Source organism: Wyeomyia smithii, chromosome 2 (genome assembly GCF_029784165.1).
Source record: "Wyeomyia smithii strain HCP4-BCI-WySm-NY-G18 chromosome 2, ASM2978416v1, whole genome shotgun sequence".
NCBI classification, from domain to species: Eukaryota; Metazoa; Arthropoda; class Insecta; order Diptera; family Culicidae; genus Wyeomyia; species Wyeomyia smithii.
In genome coordinates, this window is record NC_073695.1 from 171,093,856 (window position 1) to 171,121,477 (window position 27,622).

General features: G+C 39.9%; 1 protein-coding gene across 4 annotated transcripts in view; it reads right to left on the reverse strand.

Annotated features, from left to right (window-relative positions):
• Positions 1 to 27,622, reverse strand: part of LOC129719480 (rho GTPase-activating protein Graf) — a 92,344-nt gene that overhangs the window by 15,145 nt on the left and 49,577 nt on the right. Inside the window, exons 3-4 of one of the 4 annotated variants that reach the window (XM_055670845.1) lie at positions 15,022 to 15,179; positions 14,768 to 14,941 (exon numbers count right to left, since the gene is read on the reverse strand). In XM_055670845.1, coding sequence (XP_055526820.1) covers positions 14,768 to 14,941; positions 15,022 to 15,179 — 332 coding nt within the window. Of the gene's footprint in view, positions 1 to 12,577; positions 13,124 to 14,767; positions 14,942 to 15,021; positions 15,180 to 27,622 lie in introns of those variants that run through there. The other 3 variants (XM_055670848.1, XM_055670847.1, XM_055670846.1) reach the window with 3 other exon arrangements.

Genomic DNA, 27,622 nt, shown 5'->3' on the forward strand with positions numbered 1-27,622 from the left:
GAGTATAAGGGTTCTCCCACAAGAAAGTGTCCTGGAGTCAATGCGACGACGTCAGCAGGATCCGAAGATAACGGTGTGAGGGGTCGCGAATTCATCATTCCTTCTATTTGTGTCGTAAGGGTGTTGAAATCATCGATGGTTAATTGCGTATCCCTCATAATGCGGTACAAGTGATGTTTGTAGATTTTGACAGCCGACTCCCACAATCCCCCGAAGTGGGGCGATCGGGCTGGGTTCAAGTGAAATCGTATGCCAGTCTCGCTGCAGAAGCTGGCCGTGGGATGTGAAGAATGCATTTCGTCAAATTGTTGTTTATGCTTCTGAAGAAGTCGGTTGGCTCCGACAAACGTTCGAGCATTATCGCAGTACAAATCTAGTACTCGCCCGCGACGCGAGGTGAACCGCTTAAGAACGTTAATGAACGACGCCGACGATAAACCGTATACCACTTCGATATGGACCGCTTTGGAGGCCATGCACACGAAAATCGCGACGAATATTTTAACCGACGTTCCGCGGCGACTGGGCGGACGGACGAAAAATGGCCCACAATAGTCCACGCCGGACTTCAGAAACGCGCGCCACGGAGTCACTCTAGCTGCTGGTAGCGGTCCCATAATTTGAGTGATACTCGATGGCTTGCAATGAAAACATGTCAAGCACTTCTTTACGATTTTTCGTGCTAAATCTCTTCCTCTAACAGGCCAGAACTTTTGACGCAGTGTAGACAGTAGCAGTTGTGGGCCTGAGTGGAGTGTTTTAATGTGCACGTTGGTGGCAATTAAAGTAGTTAGGTGATGATTCTGTGGTAGAACGATAGGATATCGAGTGTCGAACGGAATTTCATTATTACACAGGCGGCCATACAGCCTTAGTAGGCCCTGCTCATCTAGAAAGGGATTCCGAGTTTTCAAGTGCGATTTGAAATTGAAGTTCTTATTTGATGGTCCATTATGCAGTTTCAAGAAGCGGATTTCAGCGGCAAAACATTCTTCTTGCGCTTGCTTGACAAGTAAATTCAGAGAGTTATCCAGCTCAGCTGGCGAAAGGGGACCTTGCAAACGATGCTTGGTGCGACAATTGTGTATAAATCTTAGTATCCAAGCAATCTTGCGTTGTAATAGGACTAGAGTTGAATGAGCAGCTACGAATGAAAGCATTGAAGGTTGAGAAACGACGACAAGTGATACGATCTCTTTGCTTTCTTCTTCTCGAGCTTGCAAATGCAACGACGAAAGCTTCACAATGTTTTGTGGCCAACAGCTTGAATCGTTGTTTAGATAAGAAGGACCGTGCCACCAGAGTTCTTCGTTGAGTATACGAGTTGGGTGTACTCCACGAGAAATATGGTCTGCAGGGTTCATTTCAGTTGGAACATGACGCCACATAGAGCCTCTTGTCAAACGGTGTATTTCAGCAATTCTATTGCTAACGAAAACCTTCCACGGCGCGGATGATGTGGCTAGCAAATGCAACACAATGCTTGAGTCCGTCCAAACGGTGATAGGGCACTGAACATTAGTAGAGCTTCGTATACAGTCAGCTAGCTTTGATGCCATGACCGCTCCGCACAGTTCTAGACGAGGTATCGTAAGCTTGTCGGGAGGACAAACTTTTGACTTTGACATGAGAAGATTCGTTGTGGTAGTTCCATCGCGATTTGATGATGTAACATAAATGCAGCATCCGTATGCTCTATCGGAAGCATCTGAAAAACAGTGCAGTTGAAGATCAGTATAACCGGTTAACATTACATGCCGAGGGATTCGAAGATTGCTCAGCTCCTGCATTTCCTCTCGAAACATTTTCCACCACGTCTGAAAGGCTTGTGGAAGCTGTTCATCCCACTGGAATTTGTTTAACCATAGTGATTGCAAAAGATTTTCACAGAGACAATGACCGCCCCGACAAGTCCCATCGGATCAAACAAGCGGGACATTTCGGATAGCACAATGCGTTTAGTAACTGGATTCGAATCAGTCAGTACAGGAACTTTGGAACCAAAACAATCAGATTGCGGATGCCACAGTAAGCCAAGTGTTTTCACGATGCATGATTTGTCAATTTCGAGATTATCTTGTTGGTCATGGAGTGCCTCGGGAATGTGCCTTAGAATTTCGGGATCGCTAGAGCTCCATTTTCGTAGTACAAAACCTCCTGCATGAAGTAGATCATTAAGCTGTTTACATGTTTCACTAAGCCGATCCTTGTCGTCATCTCCGGTCAAACAATCATCGACATAAAAAGCGCGTTTCAAGACGCGCGAGGCTAGAGGGTAGTTATCTGCTTCGTCGTCTGCAAGTTGATTCAGAACTCGTGTGGCCAGGAATGGAGCGCAGGCGGTGCCATACGTCACAGTTCTGAGTTGATAGGTTTGTAAATGGTCCGTTGGATTATTCCTCCAGATAATCTGTTGCCACGGTCGGTCCTGCTGATGTACAACAATTTGCCCGTACATCTTTTCGATGTCAGCTGTGATGACATATTTTGGTAATCGAAAATTAAGAATTATGGAGATGAGTGTAGGTTGTACTGTAGGGCCTACGTAGCATATGTCATTCAGCGAGAGGCGATTTGATGATCGACAAGATCCATCAAAAACAACTCTAATTTTAGTTGTTTTACTGTCCGGTCGCAAAATTGCATGGTGTGGGAGGTAAAAATGCGGCAATGAGAGGTTCGGTGACACTTCCTCCATGTGTCCCAACGCTTGATATTCAGACATGAATTGGTGGTAATCTGAATGAAGCTGAGTGCTAGCCGATAGCTTTCTCTCGAGTGAATGAAATCTTCTTTCAGCGATCGGTAACGACTCACCCATAGTCGATAACAATTCCTCATGAATCGGCAATCGAACGACATATCGACCGTCAGGTGCTCTTGAGTGAGTCTTGCGAAAATGGTTCTCACAGTATTGCTCATCCAGTGAAAATGATTTTCCTCCGTCAAAACTTTCTACTTCCCAAAACCTTTGCACGGCTGCCGTTAATTTGTCGACCGTCATTGCAGCATTGCAGACTGCCGCTCTAATCGGATTACGCTGTGTGTGATCACCAGCAACAGCGTAGCCAAACACTGTTTTGTGTAGAATAGGTAATTGTGGCCCAAGACTAATTTGATCGTTTTCCAATAACGAGAAAAACCACTGGATACCAATTATCATGTCTATACCGTGAGCGAGATGGAAGGTTGGATCGGCCAACGGCAGGTCCTTCGGGATTTCCCACTTCGAAACATTCACATCAACAGACGGCAGAATTCTCGTCAGACTGGGAAGGATTAAAAAATCGATATTTGCGTTGAATTGGTTCACTCTTGAGGCAAGATTGATCGTAACCGACTGGGTTACACGTTGAATACTATTTCCAATTCCATATACATCAATTTCCGATACTGTGCGCTTTAATCGTAGCCTTTGTGCGAGATTTTCGGTTACGAAATTGTGCTCAGATGCAGAGTCTAGTAGAGCACGAGCGAGAATATAGGTTCCATTGATATCACGAACCTTGACATAGACTGTCAACATAAAGACAGTTGTGTTAGTCTTTTTCATAGTCATGACTGGATAGCTAGTAGTGTGTGAAGAACCATGAGCCGAACCTGACGGTCCCGGCGACGACGGAATGAACGAAATCGATTTATTTTGGCCCCCCGACGACGAGCGATCGCGTCCCATTAACCGAGGGATGCCGTGCGCTTGATCGACAATGCACGGATCTACCGACAACGACGACTCGACGACCGCAGCCGATTGTGAGGATGATCGAGTTTGAGCAAGGGTATTAGTGCTAGTTGTGCTATCAGCTACTTGAACAGTCAGCGCGGCAGACGTGTTTAAATGCAACATGGTATTATGACGTTTGTTACATATTCGACATGATCCAGCAGAGGTACAATTTTTCAATAAATGTGAAGGTTTTAAGCATTTCAAGCAGAACCCGTGCCTCTTCACCAAGTTGAAACGTAATTTTGGCGAGAGCTTGACGAAACTCTCACAGCCACTGAGAGCGTGTGTGCCTCTGTGGTAAGCTGCACACGCTTTAGCATCTTCATTTGCTATGACAGGATGAGATGATACATTTATTCGATGATACTTTGGTTCTGGCTTACCGCTTGCATTTGACGACTGGGAGAGCGTTAGTGATTGGAGAATTCGAGAGCGTTTGTGTATAAATTTGATCAGATCATTATAGGTTGGTCGAGAATCATCATCCAAATGATTTTCCCACTCCTTTTGCGACACAGCATCGAGTCGACTGCTCAATAGCTCAACTAAAAAGGAGTTCCAATGATCCTGTGGGTCTTCTAATTTGTTTAACATGCTAAGATGGTTTTCGAACGTGTCCGCCAAATCCGAAAGCGCAGACGAAGACTTTTTTTGAGCGATGGAGAGGAGAGAAGTGCAGATAGATGTTGTTTGATCAGATAATGTTTGTTATCGAATCGTTTTCTGAGCAAATCCCATGCAATCATATAATTGGCTGAGCTCACAGCCAGTGACTGTACCAAACGAAGAGCATCTCCCTTCAAAACAGCCTTCAAGTATTGAAATTTTTGTATTGGCGACAACTGAGTGTTACTGTGTATGAGATTATTGAACAAGTCATGGAAATTCATCCATTCATCAAAGTCGCCCTTGAATTCTGGGATTTTGATCTCAAGCAATCGGACACCGAACGTTTGAGTAGGTGGAGCAGTAGGCGAGGTTGGTAGGGGGGAGGATACATCTGTAACTGCTGCTAGCTTATTCGGGATCCTTTTAACTCGAAATATATTGTTTCAAACTCAACACGCTCATCAGCGAGCTCGTCACTGATCTCGTGTTCACATTCGATTTCAGCTTGGATTTCATTAAATTCGTCCCAAAGTGAATCAAGCTTTTCAATGCGAAATTTGATTTGCGGAAAGTCTCGCTCGAACACGAAATTAGCGTCATACTCCTTTATCAATTTAGCCGAACCAATGATGTTATTGCGGCGCACCAAAAGCCGCTTAACCTTCTTTGTATCCCCTTTCATAGTACGGCAACCTTTACGAGTTTTAACTCCGCCGGCTGGTACTTTAGCCAACATTCACTCTTTTTTATTCAGTGATATAAACATAGGCACTCACCTGAATTGTAGTTGGGAGTTTACCTGTGCTCACTTGGCTAACCTGTTACCACGTGTCCTACTACGCTCGGTTTTACGTCCAAAATCCTCCAAAATTATCCAATGCGTTCCGCGTGTGGCGAAGTAATTTGTTCCTGCGACTGATCCGAAATAGGCGTCAAGAGCCTTGTTGAGTATATTCCAATCCACTCCTGTAGTGATGATTGGCCGAGTTGACCAGCCGCTAACCACCAAAGTTTTACACCAGCGATGAATCAGCAAACGAACAATTCCCGGGTTACAGCAACCAATTTATGTTCCGGAATTTGTGCTGATTCGTCCGAGGGTCCGTTATTTGAAAACAATGTTTAAATAGACCACGAGTTGGTCTTTCCGAAATTCAATTTATTGTTCGGTATGACTGACCACGATACACGAAAGGCGTGATTTCGTAGTTGCAAAAGGTATGTATTTTATCTTTGAGCGTTTAATTGCGACTGACTCTATACCCTACTCCTATGACTTCCTTCTACTCCATAGCTGCTGAACGTAGCGCAAGGAGAGACCTATTGATCTCGTTGAAGAGACTGGTAACGAGAGTGATAACGAGGAATGTTTCCTGTTCAGCCTAGCTTAGACTAGTCGTTTTTGTGATAGGAAGATTTTGCTATTCACATAGGGTAATGCGTTTAAATTTTGTACGTTTATACTAACTTAACTTGTAACTTAAATCTAATGCCGTAACAATTATAAAATCGAATGTTCTGCAGATACGCACCCATGGCGAGTTCTGAATCTTCCTATAATATTAAATTCAAAGTTTGTTAGGATGTGGCTTCAATGTGAAACCTACATGTTTTGTTTTTTGGCCAACTTCTCACTTGGTACCTGAGAAGCTAACGAAAGCTGCTCCCTCTTAAACTGAGAAAGGAAACAATTGTTTACCCTGCACACGATGATTGTGAGGGGATACCAACTCTGCATCTGAAATTCTCTACTTGTCAGAAAAGGGGAAGTAAACTTACAACTAACTTAATTGCTAACTTATTGGCTATAAAGAGAGCTTATCGTAGCAATTGAGGATTGCAACGATTTTTGTCGAAAATTGTTAATAATTTTATTTGAAATAGCTTCTAATGGTTCAACACCAGTAAGTCTATGTAATTCGAGTGTACCAAACCAAGGAGGACGCTTCAAAATCATTTTCAGAATTTTATTCTGAATCCTTTGGAGCGTTTTCTTCCTTGTTGAACAGCAACTTGACCAGATCGGTACAGCATAAAGCATTGCTGGTCTAAAAATTTGTTTGTAAATCAAAAGTTTGTTCTTTGAACAAAGTTTAGAATTCCTGTTAATGAGAGGATATAAACATCTCGTATATTTGATGCACTTGGCTTGTATACTCTCAATGTGCTCTTTGAAAATAAGTTTTTTATCACAAATTAGTCCCAAGTACTTAACTTTGTCGGACCAACTTAAAATAACCCCATTCATCTTGACAACGTGATTATTGTTTGGCTTGAGGAAAGAAGCCCTAGGCTTATGCGGAGAAATTATTATTTGAATTTTAGAAGCATTGGGAGAGATTTTCCACTTTTGCAAGTAGGAAGAAAAAATATCTAAACTTTTCTGCAATCGACTGCATATGACACGAAGACTTTTTCCTTTTACGGAAATGCTTGTGTCATCGCAGAACAATGACTTTGTACATCCTGGAGGCAAATCAGGAAGATCTGAAGTGAATATGTTGTACAGGACTGGACCCAAGACTGAACCTTGAGGTACACCTGCTCTGACAGGAAATCTATCAGATTTTGAATTCTGATAGACAACCTGCAGAGTTCGATCAGTAAGATAATTTTTTTAAATTTTGATTAGGAAAATTGGAAAATTAAAAGTTTGCAATTTCGCAATCAAACCTTTATGCCAAACACTGTCGAATGCTTTTTCTATGTCTAAAAGAGCAGCTCCAGTGGAATAACCTTCAGATTTGTTAGCTCGTATCATATTAGTAACTCTGAGCAATTAATGAGTTGTGGAATGCCCATGGCGAAATCCAAACTGTTCATTTGCAAAAATTGAATTTTCGTTGATGTGTGACATCATTCTGTTAAGAATAATTCTCTCAAACAGTTTACTTATTGAAGAAAGCAAACTGATTGGTCGATAACTTGAAACTTCAGCTGGGTTCTTATCCGGTCTTAAAATTGGAGTAATTTTTGCATTTTTCCATAATTTGGGAAAATATGCAATTTTGAAGCAGCAATTGAAAATTTTCACTAAAAATTCCATTGTGCTTTCAGGGAGATGTTTGATTAATATATTAAAGATTCCATCGTCACCAGGTGCTTTCATATTTTTGAAATTTTTAATAATTGATTTAATCTCATTCAAGTTAGTTTCAATTATTTCTGCAGGTAAAAAAATCTGGGAAGAAATTAAATCAAATTGACGTGTGACTTCATTTTCAATTGGACTCACAGAATTCAAAAAACAATTTTCAATTGGACTCACAGAATTCAAAAAACACTCTCAAACTGCTGAGCAAGTCTTTGAGCCTTTTGTTCATTGGATACAAGAAAACGTTCACCATCTTTTGAAACTGGAATAGGCTTTGAAAGTTTCTTAAGAATCTTCGACAGCTTCCAAAATGGTTTTGAATATGGTTTCAATTTTTCAACTTTAGTCTCACAATTTTGATTTCTCAGAAGAGTAAATCTATGTTTAATCTCTTTCTGTAAATCTTTATAAATAGTTCTAAAAACAGGGTCACGAGAACGTTGATATTGACGTCTACGGACATTTTTCAAACGAATTAGAAGTTGAAGATTTTCGTCAATTATTGGTGAATCAAATTTCACTTGAGCCTTTGGAACAGAATAATTCCTGACATCAACAATTGCACATTTTAATGCTTCCAAAGCGGAATCAATATTCACTTCGTTTTGCAAATCAAGTTCATTATTGAAATTTCTCTCAATATGAGTTTTGTATCTTTCCCAATTAGCCTTGTTATAATTAAAAACAGAGCTCATAGGGTTTAAAACTGATTCATGTGATAAAGAAAAAGTTATTGGAAGATGGTCAGGATCAAAGTCAGCATGTGTGATCAAATCGCTACATACATGACTTTGATATGTAAGCACCAAATCAATTGTTGAAGGGTTTCTTACAGAAGAAAAGCATGTAGGACTATTCGGAGACAAAATAGAATAGTATCCTGAAGAACAATCATTGAATAAAATTTTGCCATTGGAATTACTTTGAGAATTATTCCATGGACGATGTTTAGCGTTAAAACCGCCGATTATAAAAAATTTCGAACGATTTCTGGTGAGTTTTTGTAAATCATCTTTAAAATGATTTTTGTGCTCGCGTGTGCATTGAAATGGTAAATATGCTGCGGCAATGAATAAAATCCCAAGTTCAGTTTGAACTTCAATTCCCAAAGTTTCAATAACTTTCGTCTCAAGATGGGGAAGAGCACGATGTTTGATTCGGCGATGAATAACAATTGCAACTCCACCGCCGGAACCCTGAATCCTATCATATCTATGAACCACGTAATTGGGATCATATTTTAATTTTATGTTAGGTTTCAAAAATGTTTCAGTAATAATTGCAATATGCACATTATTTACTGTTAAAAAATTAAAAAGCTCATTCTCATTGGCCTTCAATGAGCGAACATTCCAATTTAATATTTTAATTGTTTTATTTAAAATCATTGCTAAATTTTAAATTAGAAACAATTTTAATAGTAAAATTTGTGCCTATTTGAATGGCTTCAAACATTGATTTTGCCTGCAACATGGCGTTCATAAGATTGAACATTGCCTGTTGCAAAAAAGAAAGTTTACCTGCCGCAATAGGCCCCAGGCAGTTGACATTAGAAAAAATATTTTCGGCAGCAATATTAGCTGGAGTAATAGGTGTACAATTATTTTCTAGCGTGTTTTGCTTACCCATATTAGCGCTAATTTTCGAACTACCAACACTAGGCGGTATGATGTTCGAACTACCTGTAACCTGTGCATAAGTTAAACGGGTATGCAAAGGAGTAGGTAAACTATGCGTCACTGGTACGCGTGGAGAATTTTGTTTTGAATTTTGTTTACCTTGGCTTGCCTTAGCAATTGCTAAACGGGCTGGCATTGATAAAAATTCGACATATGGTAGCCGTTACAATTCGCACAGCGAAAATTTTTACTCTCTTTCACAGGACATGTGTCCTTTGTGTGAGAAGAGTCTCCACAAATAAGGCATTTTTGGTCCATGTTACAGAACTTTGAACCATGGCCATAACGTTGGCAAATACGGTATTGGGTGATATGCTTTTCACCTCCGCCAAACTTTCGATATAATTCCCATTTTACACGCACGTTATATAAAGCATGTGCTTTTTCAAAAAAAATTAAGGTATTAACCCCACTGCGGTCAAAATGAATTAAATAATTTACAAGGGAAATTCCAGTTCGCTGACTGTTTTCGCCTTGTGATTTTTGTTTCATCAGAATTACTTGGGTAGGGGCTATACCAAGTAATTCTGTCAAAGTAATTTTGATCTCATCAACGGTTTGATCGTTGGTGAGACCTTTCAATACGACCTTGAACGGCTTGGCGCTCTTCGTATCATACGTAAAAAATTTATACATCTTTTCAGTTAAATACTGAATAAGACGATTCCAATTTTTCAATGTTTGGGCCAGTAAACGGCATTCGCCTCTTCGGCCAATTTGATAGGTAACTTTGACGTCGGAGAGAAACGTAGAAAGTTCTCTTTTAAAAATATTAAATTCAGAAGCAATAGTTACCACGATAGGTGGAACTTTCTCCTTTTTTACAGAAATTTCACTTTGAATAGTTTTACTTTCGAACATTTCAATTTCGCCGGCTTCTTGCTCAGGCAGAATATCATATAAATTTTCACTGCATAAGCTAGTTTCAGAAAGAGATGCCTCTCTTTTTCTCCCCGTAGCGATGCGTGGTTTCTTTTTTCGTCCTGCCATTTCAGGTGATACGAAAAAAGTTCAAAAATAATATCAAATTGCAAGTATTGAGAAAGAAAGAAATAGGTAGTCTTGAGAAAGACTGATGTAAGTTAACTTCCAGGTAATCTTTAAAAGACACACTGACAAAACACAAACTTTGAAGCTATAGGCAGTCAAAGACCAGTCCACAAGCAACCGAAAATACGTCTGATCTGTCGGGCAGCTCAAGACGCACTGAGGAAAATTTTACCCAATTCGCTAAATTAAATGATTGTCTTGGTAGTGCAGCTAAGAACAAACGTTTTTCTGAAGTGACAGTGCATATATAAAAGATCCATTCTTTTAGTATATATTATTATTCATAACGCTTAAACAGATGTTTTAGAAATTATCTAACAGTGCATTTAGAAATGCACTGTTAGATAAAATTGCAGAAAATACTAGAGTTGCAATTCCATCTACTATTTGCTTTGATGGAATATAAAAATACCGTAGTCCAACGTCATGCGGTCGTATCTTGGATACCACCCTCCTACTTCTTTACAGTTCTTGTTTTCTAGCCATCTTAGAGACATCTGTGCATAGTTTCAGCCATATCAAAAACGGTATATCAAAATCGTTGCCTTATGTTGCTTGGAGTTGGTTCTCTGCATCATCACGAATGGGGCCAGGATTATCCGCGATCGAAAAATATATTCTAATGTCGAGCGCGAGATCCGGATATATCTGAATTATTTAATAGATATGGTGTAAATGCGTAACGTAACGAACTTTAGTGTGGTTAATAAATAGTTAATAAAAAGTTAAAAGGACTTGATAATCAATATCTGCTTAAACAAAAATTAATTGAAGTGTCCTACAAGCATGTTGCTCGCAGCAGCCTATTATTCTTAAAATTTAGCATATTAAATCAATCGCAAGCACAAGATCATGATTGAGCGGTCTTGTAGCTTGCTTTTTGTAATCAGTTCTTTAAAAATAACTCAATACAAAAAAAAAGATTATCATTATCGTTCTATTTATTGACTCTGCCTGTTCATATTTCGACCTCTTTTTTCAAAAAAAAAAACAAAACAAAAATTACTGAAATTTTATTCTTTATCGTAGATATCGTTATTGAAGAAGATAATAACAAGCATAAGGAAGGTTTTTTTTACCAGAAAGTGAAGCCTACTAAATTACACTATCCAGGATTGAATATTGGGACTCAAAAATTAATCGATTATGTTCATCACGTATTAGTTATTAGTTGAAAAAATTCAATGTCATTTAGTGAGTTTACTACAATGATTATACATCAATCACCTATTAAAGCCATTAATTAAAAAGTACACGATCAGAATCTCCAAACACTATGCAAATATATTACTCAGCTCTGAAGTCACAGCGATCAACTTCTAACCGGGTTTTGTCTACTTTGGTACTAACGACTTTTCATCAAGTTCGAACCCACTCTCAATCAGGGAACCGGACGACGCGCGTTGGTGGTTTCAACGCTGGGTCTCCATTCAGAAAGCGAAAGTTTCAACGCGAGAAAACAAAACCATTGTAATTCGCTCGTTATTTCCAGCACACTGCAGCAGCGAGAGAACTAAATAGCATTACCATTGAAAACCGGGGGAAGAACGAACACGAAAAAAAACATTGTTTTAACAATGGGGCATCTTTCAAATGGTAATTGTTTTGCCATCTCGTCATTATGAAATGGGGGGCTTTTACCTGACTTGCTGGTTGGAAGTGATGTCACTAGAGCCGCCTTTCGCATGCAGGTGAATACAATCTCGAAGCACGGCATCGTCTTTTTTCAAGGTTAATGATTATAGATGCCAGACGATATGTTATCATATCGCACTTACTTCACCCCATCTTGTCTTGTCGAAGTTGAAAACAGCTGCTTGTGGAAATTTTTCTCCTCTTGAATTTCCTTCCCGTCAACGATTTTCCGCGCATACAAACACAATCAAATCAATGCCACTAACATTCTAACCTTTCACACGCTAGATATGATGTCATCAAAGAGAATCACCTAGCACCCAGCGATGGCATTTTGGGACGAATGGGCTAGTTTTACAACTTGCCTAATAGGATTACATAATGCCAAACCTGAGGTAATCAAATTTTTGCCATTTATTCCATCATTTCTCCGCGCCTTGTCTCCATGGGCTAGCCTGTTCGGCTGACGTTATCCTTTTTGGCTTCGCGGTCGCGTGAGTATCTGTTTGCCGCCTTCGTTTCTCGAATCCTACAATTTCATTGACCAATAAAACCGCCACCCACACCTTCAAACACACACGCAACCAAGAAGAGTTTTCGTCTTACACTAACGCACACCAGCGATTCCGTCAACTTTAACATTTATCAATGAGGAAAACGGAAGTACACGAAATATGGAAAATTATGAGATTTGGTTGATTGAACTTACAAGAGAAAAAAAGAATACAAAAGAAAAACTTATACAGAACTTATCTTGCATCACAAATTCTAAATAATTCTTACAGTGAAATTGATTTTTTCCGATACGATGCCTTTCACATTTTCGGGAGCTTTATAGTATAAAAAATATCACCTCACAGCACTACTTCCTTTAGTTATCACTTATTTTCTTTTTTTTTTTCTGTAATATGAACTCTTATTTCGGTTGTAAAACCACATTCAACCTTAAACACTAAAAAACGCATTTACAAAAACTGCGTTCCAATATTCGCTGCTCGCTTAGTGTACGTGCATATCAAGTACAGGCTTTAACTTCTGATCCAAAACTGTAGGGAAAATGGCAGTCGGTGGCACTTGCCCAGCGATCAGTATTTACCTACTCATTCACATTAGTTAGAATTGCGATTTCACCTTGAAAAAATAAACGAAAAACACATCAGTTGCACTGAGGAACGCTTCAAATTACTTTCTTCCCGAGGATGAAAAATCGTCACACATTAGGAAAAATAGAATATGAATTGAAAGTGAAAAACCGAGGAAATTTATTGAGATCCTTCACCACGCATCCTTGCGCCTGCTGCTGACTGGCTGATGCATGGATTGTGTATAATGCCTACCCGACAGTGATAGCCGCTAGCGTTGTAGCGCGCTGGTGAGCAGTTTTTCTGCCAAGCGCGAGCAAATTCACCCTCGCAGTTACAGGGAGCATTTTATTTTGCAAACTGGGGTGAGTGCAACAGATTTTGTATCGTCATTGCCGGTAACTTTCTATGTTTTTAGTAAGAATGAACAAAATAATCACACGGTATTGAAGCACAATGAATGTCAAACAATAGAATGAGTCTCGACTATATATGATTCATTATATATAATTTCAGATTCGATTATTCATAAAAGTAATTTTTTTCAATTTCAAATATGACTTGTCGTAAGGGAGCATCCATAAAATGCGTAACGTTTAATGAAAAGGGCAGAGGTAGTATGTCAAAGCATTGCAACTCATACGAGAAAAATTTGTGTGCTACGTTCTCTAATTGATTCATAAATTCAAAGAAATATTAGAAATGAAGAAAATATATTTGAAAAATTCAAAAATATTTCAAAATAAAAAAGAAATAAAAATTTCAAAACAGTGGAATTTTTCTTTACGTTTGACTGCAATCACATCAAAAATAACTACAAGAAACAATTTTTTTTGTAAGAAATGTGTTTCGTGACTTTTAGAAGGATAAGTCAAAAATGAAGTTCTTCTTATTCATTCGAAAACAACAAAACATTATTGTAAAATATATAAAAAACATTTTTTTTTGCTTCGATTATATATAAGATTGGATTATATATTGTGAAAAAATTTGGACACTATATATAATGTTTTTTTTTCTTTTTTATACATTTTTTTATACATAGAAATAATAGATTAAACAAAGAGTATCTACCGATCAGAGAAGAGCAGAATTCCCTGCATTATTTTGAAGTTTTACACAAATTAGTGAACGTACAAAATACATAATGTTCTCCACCCTGAAACAACATTCCGTGCCATACCGCTTTTACCCAATCTTTCCAATGTTCCATTCGATAGTAACAAAATCGAGCTACTGCTGTGCAATAATACCAACGCTTCTCTTCCCTTATGTCCTTACATCAAAAGCTGACGCCTTCACTGTGACAAATATTCCGTCTCACGATGAAATTTGAAGCTCACGCGTAGCGTCGCTCGCCTACGTAATGTAGCATGAGTGATTTCACAGCAATAATCGTACGAAACGAAATCCAAAATGGTAGAGTAAAAATTGGCGCATGCGATTTCGCCAACAACAGTTCTCTCAGGTTGCTTGACCAACACTCCTGACAATAGTGATGCCTCCCGCTGCTTGCAGTCGGCTCTATAGTAGAAGATATATCCTGGTAGTCCCACAGTCCCTGCTACCCGTTGCCAACAAACAAAACACATGAATGACCCGACGATAGACACTACGACGACCAGCAGCTCAATACAACGATAAGAACAATAATGTGAAAAATAGATAACATGCATAGAAACAACCGTTTATAAGATATCCACTGCGTAGCACCAGAAACAGAGGACACTGGGATAAAATCAAGCGTAACTAATATTATCATCTCGGATGCAGCAATGAATGCAAGAGAATATTTCTACCTTATGTGATTTGTCATTTTCGGTGATTCTGCAATATTAACTACAAAAACGCGTATTAAATAGTTCGTTTCAACTTTAAAAATGGTACTCACCTCCACAACAGCAGCACCTGGCTTCTTGGAGGACATGTTAAGGAACCTTTCTTGCGCCTGGCAAAATTTGGCAGTCTTTTTGTCGTACTTCTTCTTATTCTCTTTTACACCTCCTATATGACACTTACGAAACTCTTCCAAAGGACCAACGATCTGATCGTGTGCCCGGTCTAGCTGTGTGGGAAAAACAAAAAGTTAGAAATAAATTATAAAGTACAAATTTCGATAAGATAATAACCAAGCAATGGGCTTACCATGTTATCGCGCTCTTCCTCAATCGCTGAGATGAGCTTGCCGAACTGCTTAAGACTATCCGCTATCACCTGCTCATCATCTGTTTGCGTCGAACCAATGCATTCGAAGTTGAACTCATTCAGGCTCTTTGACAGTGTTCGCTGCGCCCTGGACAAATCTGCCGAGAAAGGAAACAAAACCGGAAATACCGCATTAGGCTAGTGTGTGAATGTACGGAGACGCAATAAGCTAGGTTCATGTTGCATTTCCTTTCCACCAATAAACGGCAACAACACGGCACCGGCAGCGTGGGTTGGCGATAAAGAAGTAATCGATATTTTTCGCAGTAAATACCCATATGAACTAATGTTCGAGTGTGTACTGCTTGTGAAGATAAAACAACAGTCAAGAAATAGAAATATACTTATATCTATGATGTAACAGGATAAAGTACATTTTCACTGTTGACAAAACAAATGATTGATGTTAATCGATTGTCATCCTGGTTCGATTAGTGACACAATGTGCCAAGTTTCAACAAAAAATAAAATCATATGCAACACTAATTAGGTAGGAATTATTACGTTCGAGAACACCAAAGAAATGTTTTATAAAGATTTTCTTTTGATGTTCAAGTGTCGGTAGACACACCATTGTCCCATGTACCATTCTTACATTCTGGTCAACGTCCAACTACTCGGTTCGATGCCATGATTTGGGCTGTTTAGTCTGAAAGCCGAGGCTAATCGATAGGGCCACATCCATGCAACTGGTTAGATGCTGTCTCTGGCTGGGATGAAACTTGGCAATCGTACAAAGTTGCATTTTCCATTAAGCTCATAAGTTCCATTTTGAAGCTTCGTTTTTTTTTTGCACCAGATCTGGGATTATTTTTTGTATGATGCGGTATTACTTATGTGGTTTAAAAGTTATGGAATGAAACGTGACCCAAAACCTGTTTAGAAACAACTTTTTTGGAGGAAATATGTGGCCACAACATAATTGATAATGCACTAGTCGAATGTTCTCGACGCTGCTCGGAAAAATATTGTTCGAAATCAATAATCATTTCTTCCATCTTACTTACTTCACTTCACGTCAAATTTCACACATGACTTACTTACTTAAATGGCAGTACCGTAAAACGGGGCGAATAGAAACAGTGGGGCGAATAGAAACAAAACTTCCGAATTTGAAAAATGCGATTTTAGGTCTTCGATTACATTTAAAAACATGCGAAAAATGTTTGCTTGGATAGTTCAATAGTAAACAAGTCCTTCAAACCCATTTTTGGGTTAGCAGTACTACTGTCGGTTTGCTTAAAAAAAACGCAAAATAGGGGCTCAAATTCTGAACATTTCCGAGTACCAAAAAACTTTGTCTGTGGAAGCCATTCTGCTGCACTTAGAACTTGTTCGTGTGATATACTGGGTCGGTAGTTAAGCATTTCAAGTTTTTACGGTAAATTGAAGGATTGTCGTAAGGTATTCATCACCACGTTACCTATGTTTCATGGAAAACTCGCGGTTCTCAGATTAACGGGGCGAATAGAAACAACGCCGTAGCGGCTATTTTTTGTACCAAAACATGTGAATTTGAGAAATGCTATAATGTTTGATATGTAAAATGATGTCTGGAACATGTTTTGTGCATTTTCAGCCCATCATGGTCAGGACTTACCAACAAAAAAGTCCAAAAACGTATTCGCTCCGCCTGTTGCTGTTGAGATTAAACGCAAAAAAACTGTTTCCTTGTCAAGCGGTTACGAAATATAGATATCGGATGATAGATAAATCGGATGTTACCTTTAGACTTCAATCCAGTAGACAACCACGCTAGTTTCCAAAAACGTGTTGAAAGTCTGATTTATCTGCTGCATGATGCTCGTCATGGACTGACCCGAGAGATATGATAGATGAAACACCGGAAGATGCCAGACCGGTGGAAATGCTTGATCCAACCCCGAGTCCTTCTGTTTCTAATAAGAACTCTAATAGAACACATTCATTCATAAGATAACAAACATGAAGTAATAAACCGACCATTTCCACTATTTTGATATTTTATATCGTTTTCTTGCAATTGTTCTGTTTTCTTCAAATTGAAACTAGAATTTTCTATCAGAACAAGGAAAACGTATTGTATTGGCGAGTGTTTCTATTCGCCCCATTGCGGGAAGGATAGAAACATGCAACATTTTTTCCAATAAAACAATGAATTACTTATTTTATCAAAATGGACGTTACACCCTTAATAAAGGGAGGCAAGACCCATGTTTTAAAACTTTTATATTCATTCTATACATTATAGTATTTTTTGTGCACTGCAAGATATATCGCAGACTGTTTCTATTCGCCCCGTTTTACGGTACGTCCTAAGACATGGCCTCCAATCCCGCGGGCACTTCGTATTTGCCAGATTCTGCTCCACCTGGTCTAACCACCTAGCTCGCTGCGCTCTTCTTCGTCTCGTACCAAACGGATTCGAGGTGAGAACCAATTTTTCAGTGTCCGTTGTTCTCGCCACGTGTTTTGCCCAACGTATTCGTCCATATTTGGCCACTTTCTGGATGGAGGGTTAACCGTAGAGTTGCACGAGCTCGTGATTCATTCTCTGTCTCCACACTCCGTTCTCCTGCACACCGCCAAAAATGGTTCTAAGCACCAGTCGTTCGAAAACTCCGAGCACCCGCAGGTCCTCTTCAAGCATTGTCCACGTCTCATGCCCGTAGATTTTTGTGGAGCCCATAATAGGCACGAGTCCTCCTGATAATTCGCCTCCTAATCTCACGGCTGGTATCGTTGTTCTCAGTCACCATTGAGCCAAGGTACATGAAATCGTCGACTACCTCAAACTCATCACCGTCGATTTTCACAAAACTAGCTAAGCGTGCCCTGTCACGCTCAGCACCACCCGCTAGCATGTACTTCGTTTTAGACGTATTTATCTCCAGTCCAATCTTCTCTGCTTCACATTTTAATATGGTGTACTGATCTGCCACCGCCTCAAATGTTTTTCCGACAGTGTCCACGTCATCCGCAAATCAGATTAATTGACCGGATTTAACGAAGATCGTTCCACGCATGTCTATTCCCGCTCGTCTCACAACACCTTCCAGCGCAATATTGAACAGCAAGCAGGAAAGATCATCACCTTGTCGAAGTCCCCTGCGGGAACGCAATGAATCGGATAGACCACCCGAAATCCTCACACAACACTGTACATCCTCCATCGTAGCCTTTATCAGTCTGGTAAGCTTCCCGGAGAAGCCGTTCACATCGATTATTCTCCATAGCTTTACTTAGGCTTTGAAGTCGATGAAGAGATTATGCGTATAGACTCTGTATTCGCGGCATTTTTGGAGGCACGCAGAGTAAAGATCTTGGTTGTGGACCGACCCTCCATGAAGCCGGCCTGATCACATCCTACGAACAGTCGCTGGAAAATTCAAATGTTCATCGAAGTGCTGTCTCCACCTTTTGATCACCTCACGATCATGCGCTGCATTCTTTTTATCTAATATCTGCCGACATTCCACGTCAAACCATTCGTTACTTCGACTCGGTACTTCGAGACCTACACGAGACGTTCTCCGCTACACTGCTGATAGCTGACTTGACGGTACTCCAGCAGACCTCTAGAGGGGCTTCTGCCAGCTCGTCCTGTTTCCAGTTTTCAGCGACTGCAATGGTACCGTGTGTTGTTCACAACGGATAGTTTTTGGCGTATCTTTACTATCACTAGGTAGTGATCCGAGTCGATGTTAGCGCGCCGAAGTGTTGTCACGTCGATAATGTCTGAAAAGTGTCGACCATCTATCAAAACATGGTCGATGTCAGTTTCTGTTTGGTTAGGCGATCTCCAGGTGTGCCGATGTTGGAGGCTACGCTAGCAAAAGGTGCTACGTTGTTATCCCCCGAAAAAATCTTGCCATCATGTTTTAAGCAGCGATCGTATTCACGTTGCAACTGCGTGTACAATTCGTCTTTGTCATCATCAGTTCTTCCGAGGCGAGGGCACACGACGAGCGCATCTCACCCATCACTATAAAAGCAGTGCCCAGCTCATGTGTGTCACCACAACTCTGGTAGATGTGTCCATCCTTATACGTACGCACCGTCGTCTCTTTCCAACATACCTCCTGCAGCGCTACAATGTTGAACTTGCGGTTTTTCAATTCTTCGGGAAGTACACGGGTACATCCTAGGAAATAGAGAGAACGGAAATTCCATGTTCCGAGTATCCAATCGTTAGTCCGTTTTCGTCGCCTGGGTCTTTGCCGATTCTGGTTAGAATTTTCTGTTATAGCGTTCGTTGCTTTTGTTTTTCGCGGTGCGGGTTTGCAAGGCCCACGACCAACCCCACTTTCTCGCAGGAGGACCGACGAAGTGCTACTGTTTTGAGTCCCGAACACAACCAGGCCCTGGACATAACGCTTGTGGGTGCGTCATTTAGGGCGCTTGTGGTGGTGTTACATGTCCAGGAAACTTTCGTCCGAGGAAGAAAGCCCGCTTTTCCTCTGTCCCACCGAAGTTGGTTAACCGATCTTCTTAATAGTTACTCATATCCCGGTTGACACCAACGAGGAGGTAGGGTTTCGGTAGCTGGAAGGCTAATGGTTCGCAGATGAGAACTACATTGCGCCTTTGGTCCAGTCATTCGCCAACATTACACAAGTGTTTGTGAAAATCCATTTTCAAATAACACAGTTGTAATAAAAAAGGCCAAGTCTCACCGCTAGGAGGATTAATAAATGTTTTCATTAAAATGTTTAGCCATGAAAGCAAAATTAATAAGTCACAGTGTGTTTAGTTTTTATTCGTGTTTCATATGTTAGCATGTCCAAAAACCAAAAGGAAGCACATAAGTCAAGGAGAAAAACGTGTAATTATTTATTAAGAGTGAAAGATAATAAAACAATGATTGATGGAGGCGAGTAAATTTTATATTAACTTTTAATAGGTAATAGTTAATTGATAGTAGAATTTAACAAAAACTTTTTATTTTTTTTATTTGGTATCACTCTATTAATACGCTCAGGCAATTATTTCCAAAAATGATTGAGACTAACATAACACATCTAATAGAAGGATTCCCTTCGAAAACCACCCAGTTTATCAATGCAGTTAACACGAAATCATTTCAATGCAAATAATATGATTCTCTCACTCACCAACACCGGTCGATTAGGCAATCGGTCAATCGATTGACCATGCAAGGTAAAGAAAGGTGAAGCAGGTCAACTTACACTCGGCGCGAATACCTATTTCGTTATGCGACTAAACATTGCACGCTGCCTCTTTTGGTCCGTCCAGCCTGATACGTACTTACGTATCAGTGTCTGTTTTTTTGCTCTTCGCTTTAGCTTAAATAGTTGAACTACATGTGTGCTGCTGAATGGCATGCACAGCCATGCGAACGGGATGGATCATGTTTTAGAAGCATGTTTAGCCGTTTGTCTTGAATAGTAAACAAATATTGTGCCGCTCTGTGTAGAACAAGCAGACGAAAACGAAAATTATAAGAGAATTCTTCGCGCCCCTGACCTCATTTGTTTATTGATTTCGCCTTTTTTATGGAAGCATTTTAATTTGACCGGCAAGCAAGCAGATGAGGAATAGTTCACATGTCAATTTTTCCACGTTCTTTTTCCGGATTTGCCGTTATTAATGAATATGCGGCATCCTCTGGGCGGCTTTTTGTTTTGATTTACACTGATTGCGAGATTTGGTTCGTCCAATTTTTACGAGCCAGACCTAAGTCCAGCGCACAATCGTTTAGGAATTACGACCGTAAAATTAGAAACATATGTTTGGTATAGTCAGACTGGATGGTGCATGGTTACGGACAAACTGGACGATCGCTTTTATTTTTTGTTTGATTCGTAAGCTACCTCAGTATGGATGATCCGCAATGAAGAAATAATTTAATTTCGGGTTAGCTTCCCATTAACATATGTTTGTTTTTATTTTGAAACCAGACGAATTTATTGCTTGTTAGAAGCATTTCTGTTCCCGTATAAAACAAACTTTCAAGTTTCGCTATATTAGAAAATTCTGTGAATGGTAAAATAATCACACGAGCCATATTTGATTGCGAGATGAATACATGCGATCCAAATTAAAGTTCGCTGTACATTTGAACTGTGGGTTGCAGATTTAGTGAGAGACAGCGTGGAACGCAAAAAAGTACCACGTTGACACAATTTGCCGGAAAGAGAAATTAATGCGCTTCCCGACAGCGTCGTGACGGTTTTTGCTGATCCCCCAACGCGCTGGCAGAGTATTATTTAAGTGGGTAGATGAATTTATAATTACCACTGTTATATACCATATCAAGAACTTATACTGAGTGTTTGACCTCGTTTTGCCACTCTCTAATCCGAAGCGTTATGGAATTGTCATTAGGGTACTTTGACTCACAACAACAAGAGGATATAATATTACGATAGAGAATCAAAACAATTTAAACGATACCTGCCGTCATCTCAATCCTCTGTTTATACAGTAAAAAAAAAACAAACATACGAGATATTTGTGGTTAACATCAGAGACATTTTTAGCCGCATTTTTTTCTCGTCCTTAGCACGAATTAGCAGTATCTATCAACTGTGATGTCATGCTCGACTAGATAAACCAATGCATCCATCAAAAGAATTAAATTACAAAAATCGTAAAAGCATTGCACAGGTTATCTGTTCATCACCCAACCGACCTTCATTGAACGAGTGCTCTCAGCTGCTGACACTGCCAATGCGGCAAAAAGAGACAGCACACCTCTGTTGGTAAACAGTCATCACAAGCGAATGATTTAGTTGCTTATACGATTGATGGCTGGCTTGCATATTTTTTACAGTTTCGCTGCTAAAAGGTGACAAAGCCACAGAGCAAGCACAAGTGGCACGGAAATAATTGACCATGTTGTATCTGTGTCAAGCTCTATTACCAGGAGACCTGAATATGGTATGGGATACTTTCTTTCTGAAAGAAATGAATGCTTAACTGAAATGAATCATATCATGAGTTCAAAATTAATCAATTACTGTTATTAGGTATTAAAAATTGCAACACAAAACGATTAGGGATTGCGTGAGATTGAATACAAAACAAATTCATATCGCTCAGCCCCCTCAAAATAGCGTCTTCTTGCCTAAACACCACTCGACTAACAGAGCCTGATTAGAACAAATCGTACCGGTCCTAAAAATAGGCTCAAAAGTTTCCAAACTTTTGGAGTAAAAAAATCCTTGAATCGTTCCAGTAACGCTATCTAGAAATCATTGATCATTGACCCGGAGCGGGCGACTGAATTATGGAATGCTGTATCCCGCCAGTTACACCTAAGATGGCAGCCCCATCAGCAGGATGTAGGTATCGCGACCCTGATAAGGTAGCATACCGAAACCTTTCTTTCAACCACCTCTCAAGACCTAGGCTACGAACACGGAAAAAGATTGAGGTAAACGATTGGAAATTGGGTACTTGAATCGTCCAATCTCCCAATGAACCGGCGCGAGCTGCGGCTTGCTTGCTCAAGAATTGCAGCGGCAGAGAGTCGAAATCGCAGCGATTCGGCTCCTTTTTTTCACGTTTAAATATTCGGAAACACACCTAGAGGCATCCAAATGGAGAAGCCAACTCCCAGACCGATCACGTACCGATTGACGGTCGGCACTTTCCGGATGTTACTGATGTTAGGTCTTCTCGGGAACCAAACATTGACTCTAATCATTGTCTCGTCGTTTGTAAGATCCGCGCTCGGTTATCGAACGTGCTGAAATCTCGCATAGAGAGAACGACGCGTTTCAACATTCAGCGGTTGAAAGCTTATGGTGTGGCAGCAGAATCCGTCAGAGAGCTGGATCAACGGATCGCAGATCAGCAGGATGAACGAGCGGAAGACATAAATAGGCTGTGGAGCAGTATCCGCGATGCCATCGAAACGACTGCGAGAGAGGTGGTAGGTACGACGTGTGGAAGACAACGTAACGGCTGGTTTGATGCCGAATGCCAGAGAGCGACGGATGAGAAGAACCGTGCCAGGAGCCGCATGCCCACTGCGGCTACGCGTCAGAGCAGAGAGAGATACAGGGAGGCATGAGCTGCCGAAAATAGAGTCCACCGTCGGAAGAAGCGCGAGTACGAGGAGCAGGTGCTCGTCAGCGCAGAGTACAGTTCTGCCGTGCGCTAGGATTTTGACGTAAGCGCCTAATTTTCAAATTTCGTTTTTTTAGGTATTACTATACTGCCTATAATCGCATATCAGTCCCATCTAGAAAATCATCGAGATGAGAAAACAGTGCTTGAAGATATTTTTCTTGTTTTGGGTATTTCACCTGTTTGGGGTTGGTTATTCTTATTTTTTCGACATAATGTAATGAACCTTAATAGACCTTAATCATAACTTGTCCATTTTACTTGTCCATCATAACTTGTCCAAATTACAGTGAAAAATAAGAAGAGACTGATATGGGATTATTAGGCCATCGAGTAGCAAAATTATCGCTTACCAGTCTCACCTTCAACCGCTCGGTGTCGGAGTAGTCATATTTTTCTCAAATATTTTGAATATTGGCAGACGTTTATGGTCGCAGACAGCTTCTAAATATGCTGCATGGAAAATGGCGGAGACGTCCACCCTTTACTTACCCCGACTTTAAGGTTATCGTTGAAAAAGCAAAATATTAGGTTGAGGTCTTGCATATGCTACTAAATAATTTCCTTTCTAACGTCTTCAGTGTTTCGCAATACGTTTTGAATAAAATTATTTCATTTTATTAGCCCGTGCATTTAGCATAGGGGCCATCCACATACCACGTGGACAGATTTTTAACGATTATTAACCCTCGCCTCCCCCCCTCCCGTATACAAATGCCCATATTAATTCTTTTTTTGTTGTAAGGACCGTGGACATTCTACAACCACCCCCCCCCCCCCCAAGCTGTCCACGTGGTATGTGGATGGCTCCATATTGGAAAAGTGGTATTGAGAAAGGGAAGTTTGCAATTTCATAACAACAACAACAGTGATTAGACGGAAGACGACGACGAAGAAAAGAAGTACACTAAAGTCGCTTTTTACGCGGGAAATACGTGCCGCGTAAAAAAGAAACCGCGTAAATTCCGGAATCCGCGTAAAAAAACCGCGTAAATTCCGGAATCCACGTAAAAAAACTGCGTAAAAATAAACCGCGTAAATTCCGGAATCCGCGTAAAAAAAACATCGTTAATTTTGCATTCCGAGTGAAGGGAAACTGAAATCCGGGCAAAAAAAAAGAGTAAATTCCGGAATCCGCGTAAAAAACCGCGTAAATTCCGGAATCCGCGTAAAAAAAATGTGAAAATTCCGGAATCCGCGTAAAAAAACCCTCGTAAAAAACCGCGTAAAAAGTGACCTTAGTGTACAAGCTGTTTCTAGCTAAGCAAGTAAAAACGATTTCTTCTGAGTTCTGACAATTTCAAAATGAAAAATCATTTGAAGTGAGCAGATCATCCACAGGAAATGAACCCCTTACAAAAAGCAGCATTGTTCAAGGCTATTATCCCTCTGATTGACGAAACCAATAACCTTTGGGAACGAACTTTCTGGAAAAATTGCAGTTTCAGTGCCAGTCAAAAATTAACTTTTGTGTGGAATCTATTTGAAACAACTTGCATTGATTAATTATTTGATGATTTTTAATAGTAAAAAGCTTGGAAAACAACACCAAATATTTAAGAAAAAAAATATGGCCATACCCAGGAAAAGCATTTGGTGGGATTATTTTTAAGATAGAACAATTTGACCTCACATTTTTTCTGACTTTTTCAAATAAAACATACTTTTTTGTTCCCTTAATCGATAGTAAAACAAGAAATAGATGTAATCTGATATTTAACTCAAAAGCATAGCATAGCATAGCATATTTGATCGCCCGTGTGTTGCCCGCGATTGACCAGAATCAGCTGAAATTGTACAAAGAACCGTCAAAATGGTGCCTAGGAGTAGCAAGCCATTTTCAGTGTACAATTCCTGGTGATCTTTCTTTTCACTGGTCAATAACGTAGCTGGCCACGCCCAATGCAGATCAATAGAGGAAGGGATATCGGGAGTGTTAGTTTAATACTTGTTGCTACTAGAGACCGAGGAATCCTCTGCATCATCCACAAGTATCAAAGGAAGGATTTAGTGTTAGTGGGAAGGAATTGATCTGGATCCATCTAGGTTGATGGTGCGATCTTTTCTACACAGATTCGCGCACGATAAGATTACTTTTCGATCTCTGGGCAACCGGCCACCAGGAGACGATATAAATAGAACCGCGCCACGATTGCTGTATCGGCATACAGGAGAATCGGAGTTATCTATGGCAACTTGTCAATCGTTTACAGTCTGTATTACACCAAACTTCACGTTTCATCTCGTGAACAATCTGAATTTCGTAGAACGCAACAACCGCACGCCGAACGCAAACTACGCAAATTACTGGTACCAGTGGAAAATATCATAACGCGTTTAATTTGTGCCCTGATGGGTAATGCACTAAAATAACCGAAATGGTGAAAAAAAAAAAAAAAAAGAAAAAAAAAAAAAAAAAAGAAAAAAAAAAAAAAAAAAAAAAAAAAAACCCGCGAGCGAAGTTTTTGACCAGAGAGCCACCACGAGACACACCCGAGCATTATACGATGTAGTGGTAAGATAGCCACAGTTAGTGCAATCAACATACCGCGCGCGAAAATGGACTGCCCTTTCCGAATGCAAACAAGAGCGTGCCGACTACTGGTCCAAAGACTCCCGCTCTAAAAAAAAAAAAAAAAAAAAAAAAAAAAAAAAAACAGTCCATGTTTCTACAGTCCAAGTATAACCACCCCCCCTCCTTTCCCAAAAAGGGGGAGTGCCTATGTATACACAATACACCGAACCCACAAGTCTATTCGCAAAATGCCGAACCAGTCGATCGAAACAGGAATAGATTTGTCATGCATGATGCAGGTTTCAAGTGAATGTTTGAAAGCAAACATCGCTATAATTTGTACAAAAGTTCAGGCAGATTACATACTTAAAGCTCAACCCCAACCCAAAAAACAAAAAAAAAAAAAAAAAAAAAAAAAAAAAACATGAAAACCATGCAGAGCCCCGAGTCAATTCGCGAAATAAGATTATTTGTCATGCATTCAACGTTCCAGAGTAAATAGTTAAAGGTTTATAAATATTACAATAATTTGTCCAACAGCCAGGAAACTCAAATACTGGAAATGAAAAAAAAAAAAAAAAAAAAAAAAAAAAAATAAGAAAAAAACTCCTACCAGAAAATGTACGGACCTTTTTTTTCTTCTAGATTTCGAGCAAACTTTCGTTTCTCGAGCAGCTGCAGAGATTTTTCAAAACATCTGACACCACTGAATTTTCTTTTTAAATCGAGTTTTTTTAGCTTCATTCGTGCAGTTCTTTGCTGGTACTCGGTTTTACATTCTAATATTATTTGACTATTCTTCAATTAAAAAACATTTCAATTTGTGATTAGAGAGCGTTGAAGTTGAGTTAATAACATTTATTATAGAAACCACTAGGCAAAAAAATCATAATAATGGTAATACAAAACCCTTTACCGCAACACATCAATGCCATAACATTTCGCATTTGTATAATAAAGGTTAGCACGGATCAGATTGTGGATCGTGCCGGAAACTACTTTTGGCTACAGGAGGTACCAGGAGATGGTGATTGTTTGTTTAACGCGTTGGCACACCAAATTTATGGTGTTACTCCAAGCCATCCGCAATTCAAGAATTATAGCTTGGATTTGCGACGTACAGCTGTGGAGGAGATAAGGAGCCGATCTGAGCTATACGCCCCCTACATTCTATTAAATGGTGACGCTATGGAAGGTGCTTCTGATGCAGAAAGATTTGGATTTTATTTAGATCAGCTGGAGAATCCGGGATTCTGGGCCGGCGAAGAATCAATTGCGGCGCTTTCGTATTATTATTCCATCATCATAATCGTTCATGAAGAAAATGGAAAAATCGAGTTCAAGGCACGATCCGAATGCGACAACCAACCTATCTACAATATTTTTTATCGTGGTCAGGGAGGAGTAAATACGCACTATGATAGTGTTATTTGCATGCGTCGTCAAAATTACCCTGGCCGTATCGATAATAACACCCGTCAAATCGTATTGTTGGGCGACTGTATAACAAGAGTAACCACCTTAACCTTTGGTGAGGGTTTGAATACTTTATTGACGTCCATATCCCATCAGCTGACTAAGTGTGTTCCGACCGATGAAGGATTAAATATTTTACGTTATTTAGCTGCTGCCGAAATTGATTTGCAATCGGTATCATTTTTGAATTTGTGTGGCATTCTTTGTACTACCGTGGAAGATGTAAATAATTTTACATTTGGTCTAAGGTCAGGAGAACATAATGGTGGGCGATCCACCATTGCTGCGCTTTCGTCGCAGCTTGGAGTTGTCATATTTTTGCACAGTACCGCCCAAGACAGTCTTCGATACGATCCGATCGGACAAAGGTCGCCCATTATTCTGCATATATTGGAAGATACCAGGATTACCCCTTCTGTCTATCGCAGTGTTGTTGATCTGGAGCATTCAGATTCTCATTCCTGTATTGCGTCA